The 17,334-nt window shown below is 30.8% G+C and overlaps 1 protein-coding gene across 3 annotated transcripts; it reads right to left on the reverse strand.

Annotated features, from left to right (window-relative positions):
- Window positions 1-1,438: 1,438 nt before the first annotated feature.
- nes (lysophosphatidylcholine acyltransferase 3 protein nessy) lies at window positions 1,439-12,085 on the reverse strand. Of its 3 annotated transcripts, none has more exons than XM_075303903.1 (5): window positions 11,944-12,085; window positions 5,320-5,490; window positions 4,521-5,255; window positions 4,169-4,461; window positions 1,439-2,609 (listed from the first exon to the last, which is right to left on the reverse strand). In XM_075303903.1, the coding sequence occupies exons 2-5, from the start codon at window positions 5,426-5,428 to the stop codon at window positions 2,220-2,222; spliced, it is 1,527 nt and encodes a 508-aa protein (XP_075160018.1). In that variant the 5' UTR covers window positions 5,429-5,490; window positions 11,944-12,085; the 3' UTR covers window positions 1,439-2,219. The 3 variants fall into 3 exon arrangements, with proteins under 3 accessions (XP_075160018.1, XP_075160020.1, XP_075160019.1); XM_075303905.1 differs by having other exon boundaries at window positions 5,320-5,440; window positions 11,944-12,061; XM_075303904.1 differs by lacking the exon at window positions 11,944-12,085 and adding an exon at window positions 5,584-5,661.
- Between the last annotated feature and the right edge of the window lie 5,249 nt (window positions 12,086-17,334).

Raw genomic sequence — 17,334 nt, forward strand, 5'->3', positions numbered from 1 at the left:
ACATTTATATCTCTCAGACTTTTGATAAAAGTGCCACATTCTATTACTTCAATTGGGGCAACAAAATCCACCAAAACGATAAATTGGAAAAATAATATTGGCCAATATTACATTGAAGACACTTCATTATAAGAATTTTTATACCCTCCATAGGATAGGGGTCCTATATTAACTTTGTCATTCCGTTTGCAACACATCGAAATATTACTCTAAGACTTAGAGTCTTAAGTATATACATACATCGTGGTGGTCGTGCTGAAATTCTGAATCGATCCAAGTCTGTTGAAATCACGCTAACTTCCGAACGAAATAATCTATCGACTTGAAACTTGGCATAAATAGTTGTTATTGATGTATATCGGATGTTATTGCAAATGGGCCATATTGAACCACTTTTACGTATAGCCCCCATATAAACCGACCCCCAGATTTGGCTTGCGGAGCCTCTTAGAGAAGCAAATTTCATCCGATTAGGTTGAAATTTGCTACGTGGTGTTAGAATATGGTCTCTAACAACCATGCAAAAATTGGTCCATATCGGTCCATAACTATATATAGCCCCCATATAAAGCGATCCCCAGATTTGATCTCCGGAGGCTCTTGGAGCAAAATTCATCCAATCCGGTTGAAATTAGGTACGTAATGTTATTATATTTTGGAGAAGCAAAATTCATCCGATCCGTTTGAAACTTAGTACGTGGTGACAGTCTATAGTAGTTTCTACGCATTCCATGGTGGAGGTTACGTAAGATTGTTTTATCTATTTTTTTTTTATTGGACACCTTCCACTTAAATTACAATTTAGAAACTTTATTCAGTTTTGATCAAATAAAATCTTACTTTAGGCAGTCATACATATAAACTTATTCGTGCCTGCTCTTGTACACGTATGTATCGCTTTCGTGAGGTGTCACACTTAAGAGGTGTTCTGCACTACACTTTACACATTCACAGACCTGAAAAATTTACACGAACATTTTTTCCGTGTAGGCGCAGCTACTGTAGTTAGAAGATTTTGCACACAAATAAATCACATAATCCAAAACTTTAAAATGTTTCTAACATATTTTGCACATTTTATTGAGCACGAAAATCAATTAAAAAAATCAAAAATTTGAACGAAAATTTCTTCTGACTGGTGTATATGGTGTTTATGGGTTTTTATTTTTTATTCCATAACCTACTGTTATTTGACCGGCAAAATAGATTTAGTTTAAAGTTTCTGTTTGCAAAAATCAGCTGTTTCGATCAGAAGCCCGAAAAAGTGTCCTCACGTGTGAATTAGAACCACTAATTTTTCGAGTGTTGTGATGAATGTGTATTGTGAGGTGTACGGTGCGGTGCGGTGAGATCCAGAACAGTCATAAATGTATGCTAATTGTGTTATCACTATATACTTATTTGGTTGGTTTGTTTTTAAATGAAATAGGGGGTGAAATTGGTTTCAAGTTCTTTTGTTTTTCTTTATTATTATTAATATCACCACAAAAGATGTTGTCAAACAAGTTTATCATCTAATCATCATAAGTTCGTGTGTCATAAGTTTTTTGCATTTTAAACAACTTAAAATACTAGAACATGTTTAAATAACTATATAATTAAATGTCTAATTGAAGCTTGTTTGGTTTGTAAGAAGAGAAGTGAACTACGATTTTGTTTTGTTGTTTTTTTTTTTATAAAGTTGTGAACTTCTTGTACTGCGTTACAATTATACACTTTTTTGACTAGATAAAATGTCTCTTATATAATATGTTTAAAAGGTATGAAAAGCAATGTAGGGTATGAAAAAGGAAAAGGAAGTTTAGAATAATTGTAATAAGAACTAGAAATAATATTTAGATTAGGACGATTACTTTTTTAACCAGCAATATCCTTTGGATCACCAATCTTCTTCTGTCTTTCAACCATCGGCCGAACTGCTTACAAGAATAAGTTACAACGTTTCACTACGAGATTACTTTATTTGATTTCTACTTTTAAGAATTTCGATACGAAATTTGGACTTCAATGGATTGATTGTTTTCTTTCTTGTAAATCAATAGATTTTCACAAAGGGAATATTCATGAAAATATTTGACATCAAATATTTTAATCCGCAATATGGGAGTTTTAAGAACATCAAACAAAAAACGCTAGATATATCCTTGTTTTCGAACACACGATCGAACCTTTTCTTCCAGAGAGAGAGAGAGAGAGAGAGAGAGAGAAAGGAAATATCCTTAATTTTCCTTTTTATTATCTTCCAAATTTGGTGATAAATCAGTAGATTTGGTACCATGTTCATTGCTTTGGCGGCTTCCACTAATTGTTGGTGAGAGATCTGTTGCTTTACTCGCCACTCGCTCTCGAGTTTTGTTTAGCGATTTTTGTCTTTTGTATATCTGAAGTATAACAAACCATATGGCCAAATATAGAAATCCAAAATAATTGACAGCCTTGAATACTTCAAGCCAACGGTCAAAACTTAAGAATATAAAAGGGGTCAAACACCAGCCCATGTAAATTAAATTATAAGATTTAAGTGCTACGATTTTTAGCAATTTAAATGGCGTTGAACTAACAATGCCACTGTAGTTGGGTACAATGGCTTTTTGGTATGTGTCCTCAATCTGAAAAAAAAACACAAAAATATATAAAACAAAAATGAAAATATATACCGATTAACAATGGGAGATTCTGGTTCGATAAAATTAGATAAAAATTAGACCTAAAAACTAGTAAGTAAAGTCTAAAGTCGGGCGGGGCCGACTATATTATACCCTGTACCACTTCGTAGATCCAAATTTTCGATGGCATATCAAATCCGTCTAATGTGTTGGGTGCTATAGAACAGAAATTTTGACAAAATTTCCTAAAGAAATGAAATTTTGACAAAATTTGCGAATGAATTAAAATTTTAATATAGTTTTCGACAGAAATAAAATTTTGACAAAATATTATACATAAATAAAAATTTGTCAAAATTTCCTACAGAAATTTTAGGATATTTTCTATAGAATTAAAATTGTGACAAAATTTTCTATAGAAATAAAATTTTGATAAAAATTGAAATAAAATTTTGTCAAAATTTTATATAGAAATACAATTTTGGCGATATTTTCTACAAAAATAAAATGTTGACGATATTTTCTATAGAAGTAAAATTGTGACAAAATGTTCCATAGAAATAAGATTTTGGCAAAATTGTCTAAAGAAATACGATTTTGGCTAAATTTACTATAGAACTAAAATTTTTTGGATAATTTTCTACAGAAATAAAATTTTGACAAAATATTATACATAATTAAAATTTTTTCACAATTTTCTATAGAAATATAATTTTGACGATATTTTCTATAGAAATAAAATGTCGACGATATTTTTATAGAAGTAAAATTGTGACAAAATTTTCTATAGAAAAAAAAATTTGACAAAAAATTCTATAGAAATAAAATTTTCACAGAATTTTCTATAGAAAAATTTTTTTTGTCAAAGATTTCTATAGAAATAAAATTTTGACAAAATTTTCTATAGAAATAAAATCTTGAGAAACATTTTAACTTTTAAATGATATTAATTTAATTTGGAAAAATGGTCCGCTGGTACGAAATTCGGACCAATTTTGGAAAAATGTTGGCCCAAATTAAAATTCATTGTGGCACCACTGCCCTGTACCACAGTAGTGGTGAAGGGTATAAAAATGAGGCCTTAGATTTGAGACTACTCATAGAAAAAGATATGCCAAAATAAGTATCTGCACTTTACCCGAGATCAGAGAAGATGATTTTAAAAATTCCTTGCATTTAATATAAGATCAAGCAATATCCTTAGATTTGAGACTACTCATAGAAAAAGATATGCCAAAATAAGTATCTGCACATTACCCGAGATCAGAGAAGATGATTTAAAAAATTCCTTGCATTTAATATAAGATCAAGCAATATCCAATTGTTTAATTTAATTCAATATTGTTTAGATCTAATCAGAGACAATTCCATATTGAGTAAATGTAATTAAATTTATGTCCTATTTTTAGATTTAAACCGATTCATTTCCATAGTTATTAAAAATTTGTAGTTATATACATTTTTGGGTACGTAAAAATAATATATGTATATAACGACTATGGAATTGAATCTCCTTATATCTTTTGAGTTCTATCAACATTTCGCTTAACTATATGACTAACCTGTTTTTCTGTTGTCACAATTAAATATTCCATAAAGAATGACATATAATAGCCACTATGAAATCCATGCCACACAGCTAGGAATGATAAAGCAGCTGCATAACTTATTGTACGATTATTCAAGAATTTCAAGCGTTTGTAGACATACGAGGCAACCCAATGATTTGTATTTACATTAAAAGATTTAACGTAATGTTCCATTGTGCTACCCGTCTCCAGAAGATACAATTTTACATTCGAACAACCATACCAATCATCACTTCCATCCGCAGATTTGCCATTATATGTAAAACCTTTGAAATAAAAATAAAATAAAAAATATTTTATATATCCAATAAACATTTCAACTCACCCAAACACATGAGGGCACCCTCGGTCAACAACCAGCAAGAGATGTATTTATATAATGAAAATTTACCCCATAGTCCCAAATATATTAAACGCCATACAAATGGTTGATTGCGATAAGCATCGGTTAGAAAATAATTATCGGGCAGCATCATTGCTCCCACTTGACGTATTCCCAAATAGGTGAGACCCATTACGAAACGCAACATGCCAGTTTTAACAAAGCCCTTATATTGCCTAAATTCGCCATCGATGAATCGCTGATAGCGTTTATAAGGAAATTGTGGACCCACTAAAAATGAACCGGGGAAATAAGCATAGGCCGATAGCTCCAATAAGGTAGGCGTTTTCTCCAAACAACATTCCAATTGGTCTTTAGATAATTTCTCTTTAGCTTTAAGACCATCCGTTACATCGAACACAAAACCAATCATTCTCAGAGTTAATACACAATGAGGTGTTGTCCACAAAATATCGTATTCGTTGCTCTCCGTGAAATAGTAACCGATCAGAAGATACACCATGTGAAATATGAAATTAACTATGACTAGTTGTGTTGGAGAATTGTGCAGCAAATGTATCAATACATAGGTTATCAATATACAAAGAAATGAATGATAAGTATCCATGCCATAATTGAAGAAGCACAAGATAAAACCACTAATAGCGAAAAACATATGATGCACAGATTTCGATTGGGGTTGTATTAGAAAACGATATAGAAATGCAATGGGATATCCTGAAATTAAGAAAGAAGATAGATATATTAATAGGGTCCAAAGTTCTAATGCCATATCAATTACCTGCCAGAAGGGTTATCAATAAACGCATGGCAGCCTCTGGAGCTCCAACTTTTTCTGCCAGACCAGCTACAAGACCTCCTCCGCTTCCATCTTCAATGGGATCTTTCATTGTGGACGATTTCTAATCGAATATGCCAAGTAATTGGAAAAAAATGAATTAACCAGTACCCCCTATGACAAACAAAGCAAAACAACAGACTTAGATTATATGTGTTTTTTTTTAGCGAGCAATAAATAGAAAATGGAAGTTTCGAATTTAAATACTTCAATGAATGTGTTTACTCAATCTAACAACATTGCTCGAGGAACAAAGAACATCTCAATATGCAATGCCTAATGGATTATTGAATGTATTATGACTAACTGATCTGCTCTTATCATGTACTCTAGATAAGAGCAGATCACTAGTCGACAAATTTTACCTTTGCACATCATATAAAATAACATCAATGAATATTTTTTTAGAAATAAAATTTTGCAAAAATTTTCTATAGAAATAAAATTTTGCTAAAATTTTCTATAGAAATAAAATTTTGCCAAAAATAGAATTTTGACAAAATTTTCTATAGAAATAAAATTTTGACAAAATTTTCTATAGATATAACATTTTGACACAATTTTCTATAAAAATAAAATTTTCAATAGAAATAAAATTTTGCAAAAATTTTCTATAGAAATAACATTTTGCCAAAAATTTTCTATAGAAATAAAATTTTGACAAAATTTTCTATAGAAATAAAATTTTGTAAAAATTTTCTATAGAAATAACATTTGCCAAAAATTTTCTATAGAAATAAAATTTTGCCGAAAATTTTCTATAGAAATAGAATTTTGCCAAAAATTTTCTATAGAAAGAAAATTTTGACAAAATTTTCTATAGAAATAACATTTTGACACAATTTTCTATAGAAATAAAATTTTGTAAAAATTTTCTATAGAAATAAAATTTTGATAAAAATTTTCTATAGAAATACAATTTTGCCAAAAAATGTCTATAGAAATAAAATTTTGCAAAAATTTTCTATAGAAATAACATTTTGCCAAAAATTTTCTATAGAAATAGAATTTTGCCAAAAATGTCTATAGAAATTAAATTTTGTAAAAATTTTCTATAGAAATAACATTTGCCAAAAATTTTCTATAGAAATAGAATTTTGCCAAAAATTTTCTATAGAAATAAAATTTTGACAAAATTTTCTATAGAAATAAAATTTTGACAAAATTTTCTATAGAAATAAAATTTTGACAAAATTTTCTATAGAAATAAAATTTTGACAAAATTTTCTATAGACATAAAATTTTCACAAAATCTTCTATAGAAATTACATTTTGACACAATTTTCTATAGAAATAAAATTTTGTAAAAATTTTCTATAGAAATAAAATTTTGTAAAAATTTTTTACAGAAATAAAATTTTGCCAAAAATTTTCGATAGAAATAAAATTTTGCCAAAAATTTTCTATAGAAATAAAATTTTGCAAAAAATTTTCTATAGAAATAAAATTTTGCCAAAAATTTTCTATAGAAATAAAATTTTGCAAAAAATTTTTATAGAAATAAAATTTTGCTAAAAATTTTCTATAGAAATAAAATTTTGGCAACATTTTCTATAGAAATAAAATTTTGCCAAAAATTTTCTATAGAAATAAAATTTTGACAAAAATTTTTTATAGAAATAAAATTTTGCTAAAAATTTTCTATAGAAATAAAATTGACAAAATTTTCTAATTTAAAATCTGGCAAAATGGTAGTTTTCTTTAACAGGGAGTATAAAAAACAAGAGAACGAAACCCATATACCTTATAATACATAGATGATCCACTATTCTCCTTACAAAAAATTTGTCAGTTCCAAAAATTAATTTTCTCACATTTCGTTTTGATTTTTTCGTAAAGAGTCAGTCCCAAACATTAATTTTCGCGCATTTGCTATTGTGTTGTTCGTAAAGAGCAATGCTGCTCAAAATTAAATTTCGTATTTTTCGCGGTTTTGGTCACAATTTTTTGTTCAAATATGAACTTTAAATATATTAATTTGCGTCATAAACGTTCTAATTTTGTGTAAAATTTGCAAACTACAAAAAGGAAAACGAAAGAGTTTGTAAGCGTGCTTTTATTTTTCTCGTTTATTCTTAATCTTCGGAACTGTTAAACATTGTTTGACACCCATGGATCATCTATGTATTATAAGGTCTATGAGTTTGCCAATTTTACACAAAATTAGACCGTTTATGATGCACCAGAGGATTTATAAATAAATTAGTATATTAAAAGTTCATATTTGAACAAAAAATTGTTACCAAACAGCTGAATTTATAAAGGAAAATCAGCTTTTTGTGACGTTTTAGTCGAACGAAAGCGTTAGTTTCGGATATGAGAAATTGGCTGTGAATTTAACTCCTATAGTATCTCAATTTTTTTTTCTTTATAAGAAAACTAAATTCTTGCGATTTGCTATTCCGAATATCGGAACATGGGGGGTATATTGCCTTCTAGTAGATAAAACTGCTGTTTTGGCAGACCACTTATAAAAATATTCTTTTGAGGTATTTTTTATAATACCACTTATGAATTCCCTAGGATTGGTTTTGCGGTATCATATAGTTTTCTCGGCCCGACCAACGCTCCTTCTTACTGTAGCACAGTTTAACTTACGTCGTTAATATGATGTAGAAACCCCCATTTCTATTATGACGTTTCCTACTTAAGTCTATGCATATATGTGTGAGCAAACAAGTCTCTTGCGTTTTTTTTTCAATGGAATACTATTGAACTATGAGAGAGTGCCAATAGAGCCAATGGGATAATTGAAAATGTAAACACTTCAGAGTTTTGTCAGAGGTCTCATTATACTTAAAGCTGATTTGAAAATATTTGCTTGATCAAAGGTTTTGTGTGTCAATTTTTCGACGATAATTGAGGGCAAGAGATTTGTAAAGCAAAAATAATTTTACATATAAACAAAGGCAAATATCGTATCAACAAAGAAACAAATATTCAAATATTTCATATGATATTCCTCCAAGTAAACAATTAATAAATTTTAGCCCACACACATTGTGAGTACAATTTCTAACTTTTCCATATACAATTCGTCTATATTAATGACATTGTAGAAAAACATGCGACTACAAATTAATCGGTGATACAAACATTTTGACACGCCGACTGATATAAGAATTCTATGTACGTTATTGATAATGAACAATCGAAAACAGATGATTGATTAAAGGTATTACATTACGAAGAATGGCCTATATATCAAATATCTATTTGAGATAAGTGTTTAATGTTGAAAACTCGTTTAAGTAATCAACCGACAAACGTACGCTTTAAAACCTTCACTAGTTAAATTGTATTTTTTTTTTTTATTTAAATAAATGTATGTTGCCCATATCTAATCTAATCTCCAGCATCTAAAGTACATTTTTGAAAACATTTCGCATTTATTTGTTTATATGAACATGGGTTGGTTTGTACAAATTCAAGATAGGGTACGTACTGCGCTTTACAGACTATCAGTTATTCCGGACGACAGTGCTCGTGTCGAACATATCCCATATATTGGACACATTATACGTTAAGTCCGAAGGCATAATCGATACTGCTGCATGTTTATGGGATCGATAACACATTTACCGATTATTTAGTCATCGCCGACATGTCGTACCGATTCGACACACTGTAAGATTCTTTACAAACACCGACATTCCGTCCTGAATAACTTATAGTCTGTAAAACGCATACCGTATTCGATATATAGGGTGGTCTAATGATAATGCAATATACCATTGTTTGTGATATGTTTGCATTTTGGATTTGCGAAGCTTGAACAATTTAAAATTTAAATAGTATTTAAAACAAAATTGCAAAACATATTAATCGGCTTCATTCGACTTAAGAAATCATTAAACTAATTTCTTTCCAATATATTTAGGTTTCCTAAGTCCATTTACTGGTGTTATACATTTTGATAGTCTCAAATGATGTATATTCCCAAATTTCGGTAAAATTATAAAAAATAGATTTTCAATGGGAAACATATACCGAGGACCCGCAACAATTTTGTTATTAGTATAACGACATATTACATTTGTTTTAATGATGTCAATTTTATGTGAAATACTTATTTTTCATCAATACTCTATGGGGATCTGTTGGAATCTCTCGCCTATCAACCTAATACAAACGGCAATTACCACTGTGGAAACGATTCAGTTCATGATGTGCGATCAAAGTAAACCTAATGTGTCCTTTGAGAAGTATTGTTGCATTACCGAAGAAAATGGAACATCATTCTTAAGATCAGACGTAGAGGAACATATGATATGATGAAAACCTTTTCTTCGCCACATACATACATTGCATAGAAAAATTAATAAGTGAATTTACAAATCCACCAAACAGTTTACTTAAAATCAAACGATTTTTTGAGGAGCTTTGTGAAAGGCTACATGATAATAACGTTGTCTCCATTGAAGAAAAAATACACAGAAAAAAGTTCAAGAACATTTTTCCAATTAAAGTCTTAATTGATTTTTAAAAAATATTCAATTAAAAATTTAATTCAACAAAATTTTTAATTGAAATAAAAATCAATCCCAAAAATTAATAGTATCAATTAATTTTTTAGTTAAATCTCATTTCTGTGATTGAAGATATTTCAATTAAAGAATTAATTGGATCAATAAATTTCGTGAGTGAATCAGGAAAAAATTTTTTGTGTGTAAGTCGAAGTATTGTTGAAAGAAATATTTTTTATTTATTTATAGAATATTTTAGAAACGAATTTTTTAATCCACAATTAACTGATTCCATCGCTGTTAAAGGCATAAAAACAACAATGGCTGTATTTCATGATATTACATTATATTCGATAAATATGATAATTTACAATTATTTAATGTTTGCTCAATATCTACGCAATACTTGGAAGCAATTTGTCATGCATTTAGATATTGTACTTTACGAATATAAAGATTTCAAATTGCTGTTTGGCAGATAAACATTTTTCGTTTTAACCAAAATGGTTTGTAAGAATGTGCCAAATCCTACACCCGTAGTATTTTCTCTTGAAAAGACGCTTCTTTCAAATTATGAAGAACAAGTACAATGTAAAATTATATATATATATATTTTTTTGTAAATAATAATAATAAAAATTAAAAAAAAAATCTATAATAAAAATATTACGGTTCCAAATTCCTCTAATTTTTACGACTAAAATATGTAGTAATGTATATATAATTCCATATAGTTCGTATATATATCTTCATTTTTAATACCTTACTTTTTTAAGGCCTTAAATGTACAAATAAATGATGTGTAAGAAAAAAACAAATACAAAAGTCGTTTGGCTTAACTCTGGAGTGAAAACACAACTGGAAATGATCAAACAATAAATGTTTACACGGGCTAGCTTTGTATGGGATTTATAATATTTTAACAGTAATAATTGTTAACTGGTTTTCATATTTTGTAATTCGTACCAAATATCCCAATAGGTCAATTAATATCGAATAGGTCAAATAATATCGATTTTAAATGCAGCTGTCATCTCATTACAAAAAAAAAATACATACTGATATGAAAAGCAAAATACTTATATCTTTGAATACCTATGTGAATGAGGCATTAGTGTTATCAGTCTGTGCGGAAATCTCGGTTTCAAAATAATCGAGATTAAAAACACAAACTGCCGTATTAGTTTGCAATTATTTTTTAAAATGGTTTCTTCCTATTGGTTGAAATCCAGTTTTATTGTTACAACCAACCCTCTTATGAAATATAATATTATTGAATTTCTTTCCCTCACTCTACGTATACAACATGACTACATACTAATATTCGTGTTTCGATGAAAGCACAGATCCACCCTTAGGAACATTAAGCAACGCTGTTTTTTTTACTAAATAATATGACAATCATAGCAAATGCCCTTGAATACAAAAACAAAAACTCATGGAATTGAAAAAGGACTCACATATAGTGCTAAAAGGGGACAAACGCATGGAGGCTAATACATGCCAATGTAAAAGATTTTTTGGCAAATCGATGCACTGCCCACTGATTTCGTTTCCTATATTTGTTTGCTTGCTTTGGTTCTAAACACCCAGTCCTCACTTGCGTCATAAGAAAATGGAATTGAATTGAAATTTTATTGCAGTCATAGAAAGTACTTGTCTAGGTAACACTAAAATAACAATAGAATTAACTTATTTCGAGGTTACACTTTTTTTTATTAAATTTCTATTTAAAGGTGACAGTCATCTTCGTTACCAAGTTGCAATTCAAATTACAAGAACTCTTCAATAGAGATTGAGTACTAATGTCACTCGACGTAAAACGAGGTCTTGGTGTATTCTAATAGCAAAATTATTTCGCTTTTATAAAGACCCCCCTCACCAATAAGCAATTTTCAACATAAATGAAAACAACAACCAACAATATCTTGAACAAAAAAAGTAACTTAAGGTTGCGGCCGTATTTTGATTGACTCGACCCTCTCATAAAATCATTGCACAACCATCAATGTTGTTTACGTTTACTCTCACAGAGTATATAACTTTAACGCTTATTCTGACAATACCATGGATTTTCCTTAAATAAAAACGTAACATTTACCTTAATATATTAACTTTTGTTTTCCTTCCAGTTAATAATTACAGAATGTCACTATGAATGTTATTCATGTATTTTGCAGTATCAACGACCACTCTCATCTCAATGGATCAACGGACTAACATCAATGTCGGTGGAACGTTAAAGCACTCAATAGCCGTCGTCAATTCATTTTTACAACGCCGTTGTTATTTAGGAACTATTACAAGATGAAACCATTAAGGTAGTGCCATAGAAGGTGTAGACATCACCGTAGAGGGCTCTTTTTCGTCTGCAATTGAATGATTTTTTAATTTCGCTTTAATTTGTTTTCTTTCCTTTGTTCTCTTGTTGAAACACCAAATATTGGAAAAGCTTATATCTATCCATCCACACCTTTTTTGTAATGCAAATCGACTGATTTGTACGGTAATTCTCGTTTTCCAAAAAGAAATTGAATGACTGCGCACTGCAAATAAACAAAACCATGGTGAATTATCAAAGAATGTCTTTATATTTTCTTGGTCTGTCATAGAATTGTGCAGACAAACTACAGCGCGGTGAATTCACTTGAAATGTCTATACCTTAATTGGTCTATAGGTAGTGTATATAATCAGCTGATTGCTGAAAAACATATTCAAATGACACAGTACTCGTTTATCCAGGATACGTTCGAAAATGTGCAACACTGGCATCAGCTGTTTAAAAATAATCACAGAAAACAAGAGAAATTTTACATTTTTAGGGCCAGTTTCTCAATGTCTTGTTATTATTTGTCGTGTCGATAAAACAGCTGATCCCATACAAAAATTTTACTAACCGGAGGTCTATCCACCGGTTAAAATTAATCGGAGGATGAGAAACTGGCCATTAATGTATGAAGTAAACATTTAAACTTAAACATGTCGCTTTTTCAAAATACAATGTAGCAAAACCGACACGATTTATGAGATGTTCGGTATAGAACACTAGTGCAACGATGTTATGGATAGATCATACACCCAGAAAACAAATTCATTGCCTCAACCGAATTATTTGCCAACCGAAAGCGGATGGTTCCATCAACTAGCAACATTTGTATAAAAACAAGGCATATTAATAGCCTATTAATATTCCATCCCAATAAACACAAGCATTGGAGAAATGCTGATATTCAATACGCTTTCAAACATTTTTTCAAAGAAATACCTTAAAATTCATTTTGAGAAATTGTTGAGAAAATAGCGTTCTCAACAAAAAACAGACATTACCCTCAACAGTAGAATTCAACACGTTAGCAACAATTTCTCAACATATTAGCAACAACTTTTCAAACTAAATTTCATTTTAATGCTTCAAACCCAAGGCGTATTAATTAAAGGTAAAGTCACGAGCAAACGTGTGTACACCCCATGATATTTAGAAAGTCAAACTAAAATGACAGGTCACTTAAGTTGACATTTTGTGTATGTGTAGTGTTGTTGCATTGTAACACAATGTAAATAAAAGCAATATTTACGTACACAAAGAATGTAAACAAGCCTACTAAACGTAAACAAAGCCTTTGACAAGATGAATATCGATATTAGTCACCTGATTGCATGACTTTACCTCTTTAATATGCCTTGCTTCAAACCTATGGGAAAATTTGTTGAAGGCAAGCAATTTGCAAGGCCATTTGAATTAATGTTGAATATGGGATTCACTATCAAATTGATATGGTGATACATGTGAAAAATACTCATCCTTGTGATTGTTGGGATGTATACAAATGTTGCATTGAGTACTAAAAGAAAAAAAGGCCTAATAATAATTATTGGCCACATCAACATGTTCGGCAGAGACGGGCAAACTATTTACTAATTTTATCCCCATTTTTACAGCCAATTTCTCATATCCGACGAACGCTTTCGTTCAACTGAAATGCCAAAACAGCTTATTTTCCTTTATAAATTCAGCTGTTTCTGGCATTCTAGTTCGTTTCGGATATGAGAAATTGGCTGTTTATATCACTGATGACAACCTACCTCGCACCGGTCATTAGCTATTGTTTCGTTATCCGAGAGTTCATTTTCATAAGGCCGGTATGCACCTCTAGCGAAAAATTTCATTCCCATAAGAAATGCATTGCTATTTATGCTAACGAAATTTTCGGTAGCGTTCAATTTCGTAAGCTGGTACGCACCTCAAATGAAAATAACAGGGTTGTCAATAGCATATTTTGGCAGCAAAAATTTAATTTATTACAATCATTGTGTGCGTAAAAGTTTTAAAAGGTCTGTAAATAATAAACAATTTATTTGAGGAATATTTGGAACATATATTAACAATTTTTAAAAGCGATTAGCTGGTTTAAAATTTGTGTACACAGCCCTGTTTTTTTTGTTGTAGACTTAAATAAATTTTTGCTACCGAAAATTTCGCTAGAGGTGCATACCGGCCTATAGCGAAAAAAATTTATGACAAATTATTTCCATCTAGGACTGCCATTCGGGATCGATTTTTAAAAATCCAGGGATTCGGGATTTCAAAATGTAGAATCCCGGGATTTTTTCGGGATTCTTTAAATATTTTAAGTAATAACAATCTACAACGCCAAAAAATTGTTGTACATTAAACCAATTTACAGCCTGTTTCTGTATGTCGATCGAGCTCTATATTTTTTTTTTTTTTTGATTTTGTATTCCTCGTCGGAAAAGTAGTTGGTTGAATAAGGTTATTAATATACCAGGGCATAATTTTTGGCATTAATAATAGAATGATGTTGAGTTACATGTTGCAGCGTCCATCAGGCAGTGTTTTTATTCTCGATGGAGGCAGCGTGTCTGGAAAAATATCTGAAAAACAATCACTTTATTCCATTTGGAAAGTCAACAATTGTTCACAAATATACCTTTCACAATTTTAAGCAGAGTAAGGGCCAGTTTCTCATTGTCTTGTTATTATTTATCGTGTCGATAAAACAGCTGATCCCATACAAAAATTTTTCTAACCGGAGGTCTATCCTCCGCTTAAAATTAATCGAAGGATGAGAAACTGGCCATAACAATGTTTTCAGCACTTCATAAGGGCTGTTTTCTTTTAGCACTGGATACCCTAAGCCATAAAGGACTAAAAGAAAACAGAGTACTCGTTTATCCAGGACATCTCCAAAAATATGCAACACTGTCATCAGCTGTTTAAAAACAATCACAGAAAAGAGGTGAAATCTTGCATTTTTAATGTATGAAATGCTCCAATTAGTAATAAATATTTACTGCTGCGATTATTTATGACACTATACCACTTTGAATTACATGGTTTTCCATAAATTAGTCACAATAAAGTGCTATTGTGAATCGATGAAGCGTCACTTTATCAAAACACAATCTGGCAAGATCGGCGCGACTTGCACTGATGAGATGTTCTGGATAGAACACCAGTGCAACGATGTTCTGGATAGCCCATACAAATGTTGTATCCAGTGCAAAAAGAAAACAGCCCTATAGTTGCGCTTGGCGTTTCACAAAATATTAAATGGCTCTTCTAAGAATAGTGATGGCAAAATACTTTCATGTACATTTTGTACTTTTTGATATGCTTCCCCCATCACAGTAGGCGATTGTTGTAGTGTCATTTACGAGTCTGTGGTAGCGATGAGGATGAAATGGAACTTTGAAATGCTGGCTCAATAATTTTTTTAACAAATTAGCCCGCGTAGAGAGATAAGGATTTGTATTTCCATATTTCCACAATAATTACAGTTCAGTTCTACTTTTAATGAGTGTTTCATTCGAAATGTATGTGTTTGTTCGTGTTAAACTTTTCCTAAACGGTCCCTATGGCGGTTATAAAGAAAAAATAGATCGATATAAATCACTCTTATCACATATTTACATTAAAAGCTTTAATAAATTTATAAATTATTAAGTTTTTCCTTATTTATTAATGCCTTTTTCACAAAACGAAAGGTTTTTACCAAGTGAGTGGTTTGTACATTTCAGTTCGACAAAATGCGAACGAATCGAGTTGGAGAAACCCAATTTTAGAGATTACGTTACGTCTTCGTTCGCATTGACTTTCTTTTCGATTTTCGTTTAGATACCCCTTAGACAAATCAAAATCAGCTCTTTTTCGTTTTGTATGCGAACGAAGACTAGAATTCGGATAGCAGAAATAGGCTGTTATTAACAAAAAAATAACAAATAAGCATAAGAGTAAATTGAAAAGCAATTTTAAATTGATATCATACTTAATGCGCTTTACAGATTAACAGTTATTCCGGACGACAGTGCTTATGTCGAACATATCCCATATATTGTGCACATTATAAGTTAAGTCCGAAGGCATAATCGATACCGCTGCATGTTTGTGGGATCGATAACACATTTACCGATTATTTAGTCACACACTGCAAGATTCCTTACAAACACCGACATTCCGTCCGGAATAACTGATAGTCTGTAAAGCGCATAACGAACACTTATGGCGTTTTTTTGTAAAACATGTGCACTTTTTTGCATTTTGACCGAAATATGTATTTTTTAGGTTCTTTTCTAAAAAAACTTTCAAAAGTGCGAAAAGGCTTCGAATTCTGTTGTGAAAATAGTGCCTAGCGTAGAGGCAAATTGCGGGCACATTCAGCACTACCGACAAACGAGAGTGCTGCGATTTCCCTGATTCCTCCATTGAATTCTTTTCTGCCCGCTGAAATGGTAGCAGTTTTTAGGTTGCTGGCAACATTTCAAAAATGCGCATTCTGTACAGACAAAATGAAGGCAAAGCACATTTTTCAGAAAAGAAAACACCATTAGTCCAACTCAACATTGTGAAGAAAAGAAAAATATTATGACAAAAAATAAATAAAAAAGTTTATTTCATATCGCTATCTTATTCAGCAAAAGATTTTAAGGATTAGTTTAGATTAGGCGTATTTTCATATACTTGTGATAATCCTTTTGTACTTCGATTTAAGTAAAAATATCAAAGCATCCAAATTTTTATCAGATACCCTGCCAGCATTTCAAAGTTCCATTTCATCCTCATCGCTACCACAGATTCGTAAGTGACACTGCAACAATCGCCAACTGTGATAGTATTTTGCTATCACTATTCGCATGAAAGTATTTTTCCATCACTATTGTTACAAGAGCCATTTTATATTTTGTGAAACACCAAGCACAACTAGCTTCTTATATTTTTCCTGCCAACATTTTTTGAATTTGGGGGCGCTTCTGAGAATCCCCAGTACGTCGAAAACAATCATATACGATATCAAAAACTCGTCGGAAAAGCGCCGTCACTATTGAGAAGTTGTACCACGCCAAGTTACTACAAAAAGGTTTCGCATGAGTGCAATTATTAGGTGCCTTTATAGATCAATTTAGAACGACGCCAATAAGAGACCCTCCAAACAATCAGAAAAAGCACATTTTAAGATAGTGGTAAAAGAATCA

This window comes from Haematobia irritans, chromosome 4 (assembly GCF_050003625.1).
Source record: "Haematobia irritans isolate KBUSLIRL chromosome 4, ASM5000362v1, whole genome shotgun sequence".
NCBI classification, from domain to species: domain Eukaryota; kingdom Metazoa; phylum Arthropoda; class Insecta; order Diptera; family Muscidae; genus Haematobia; species Haematobia irritans.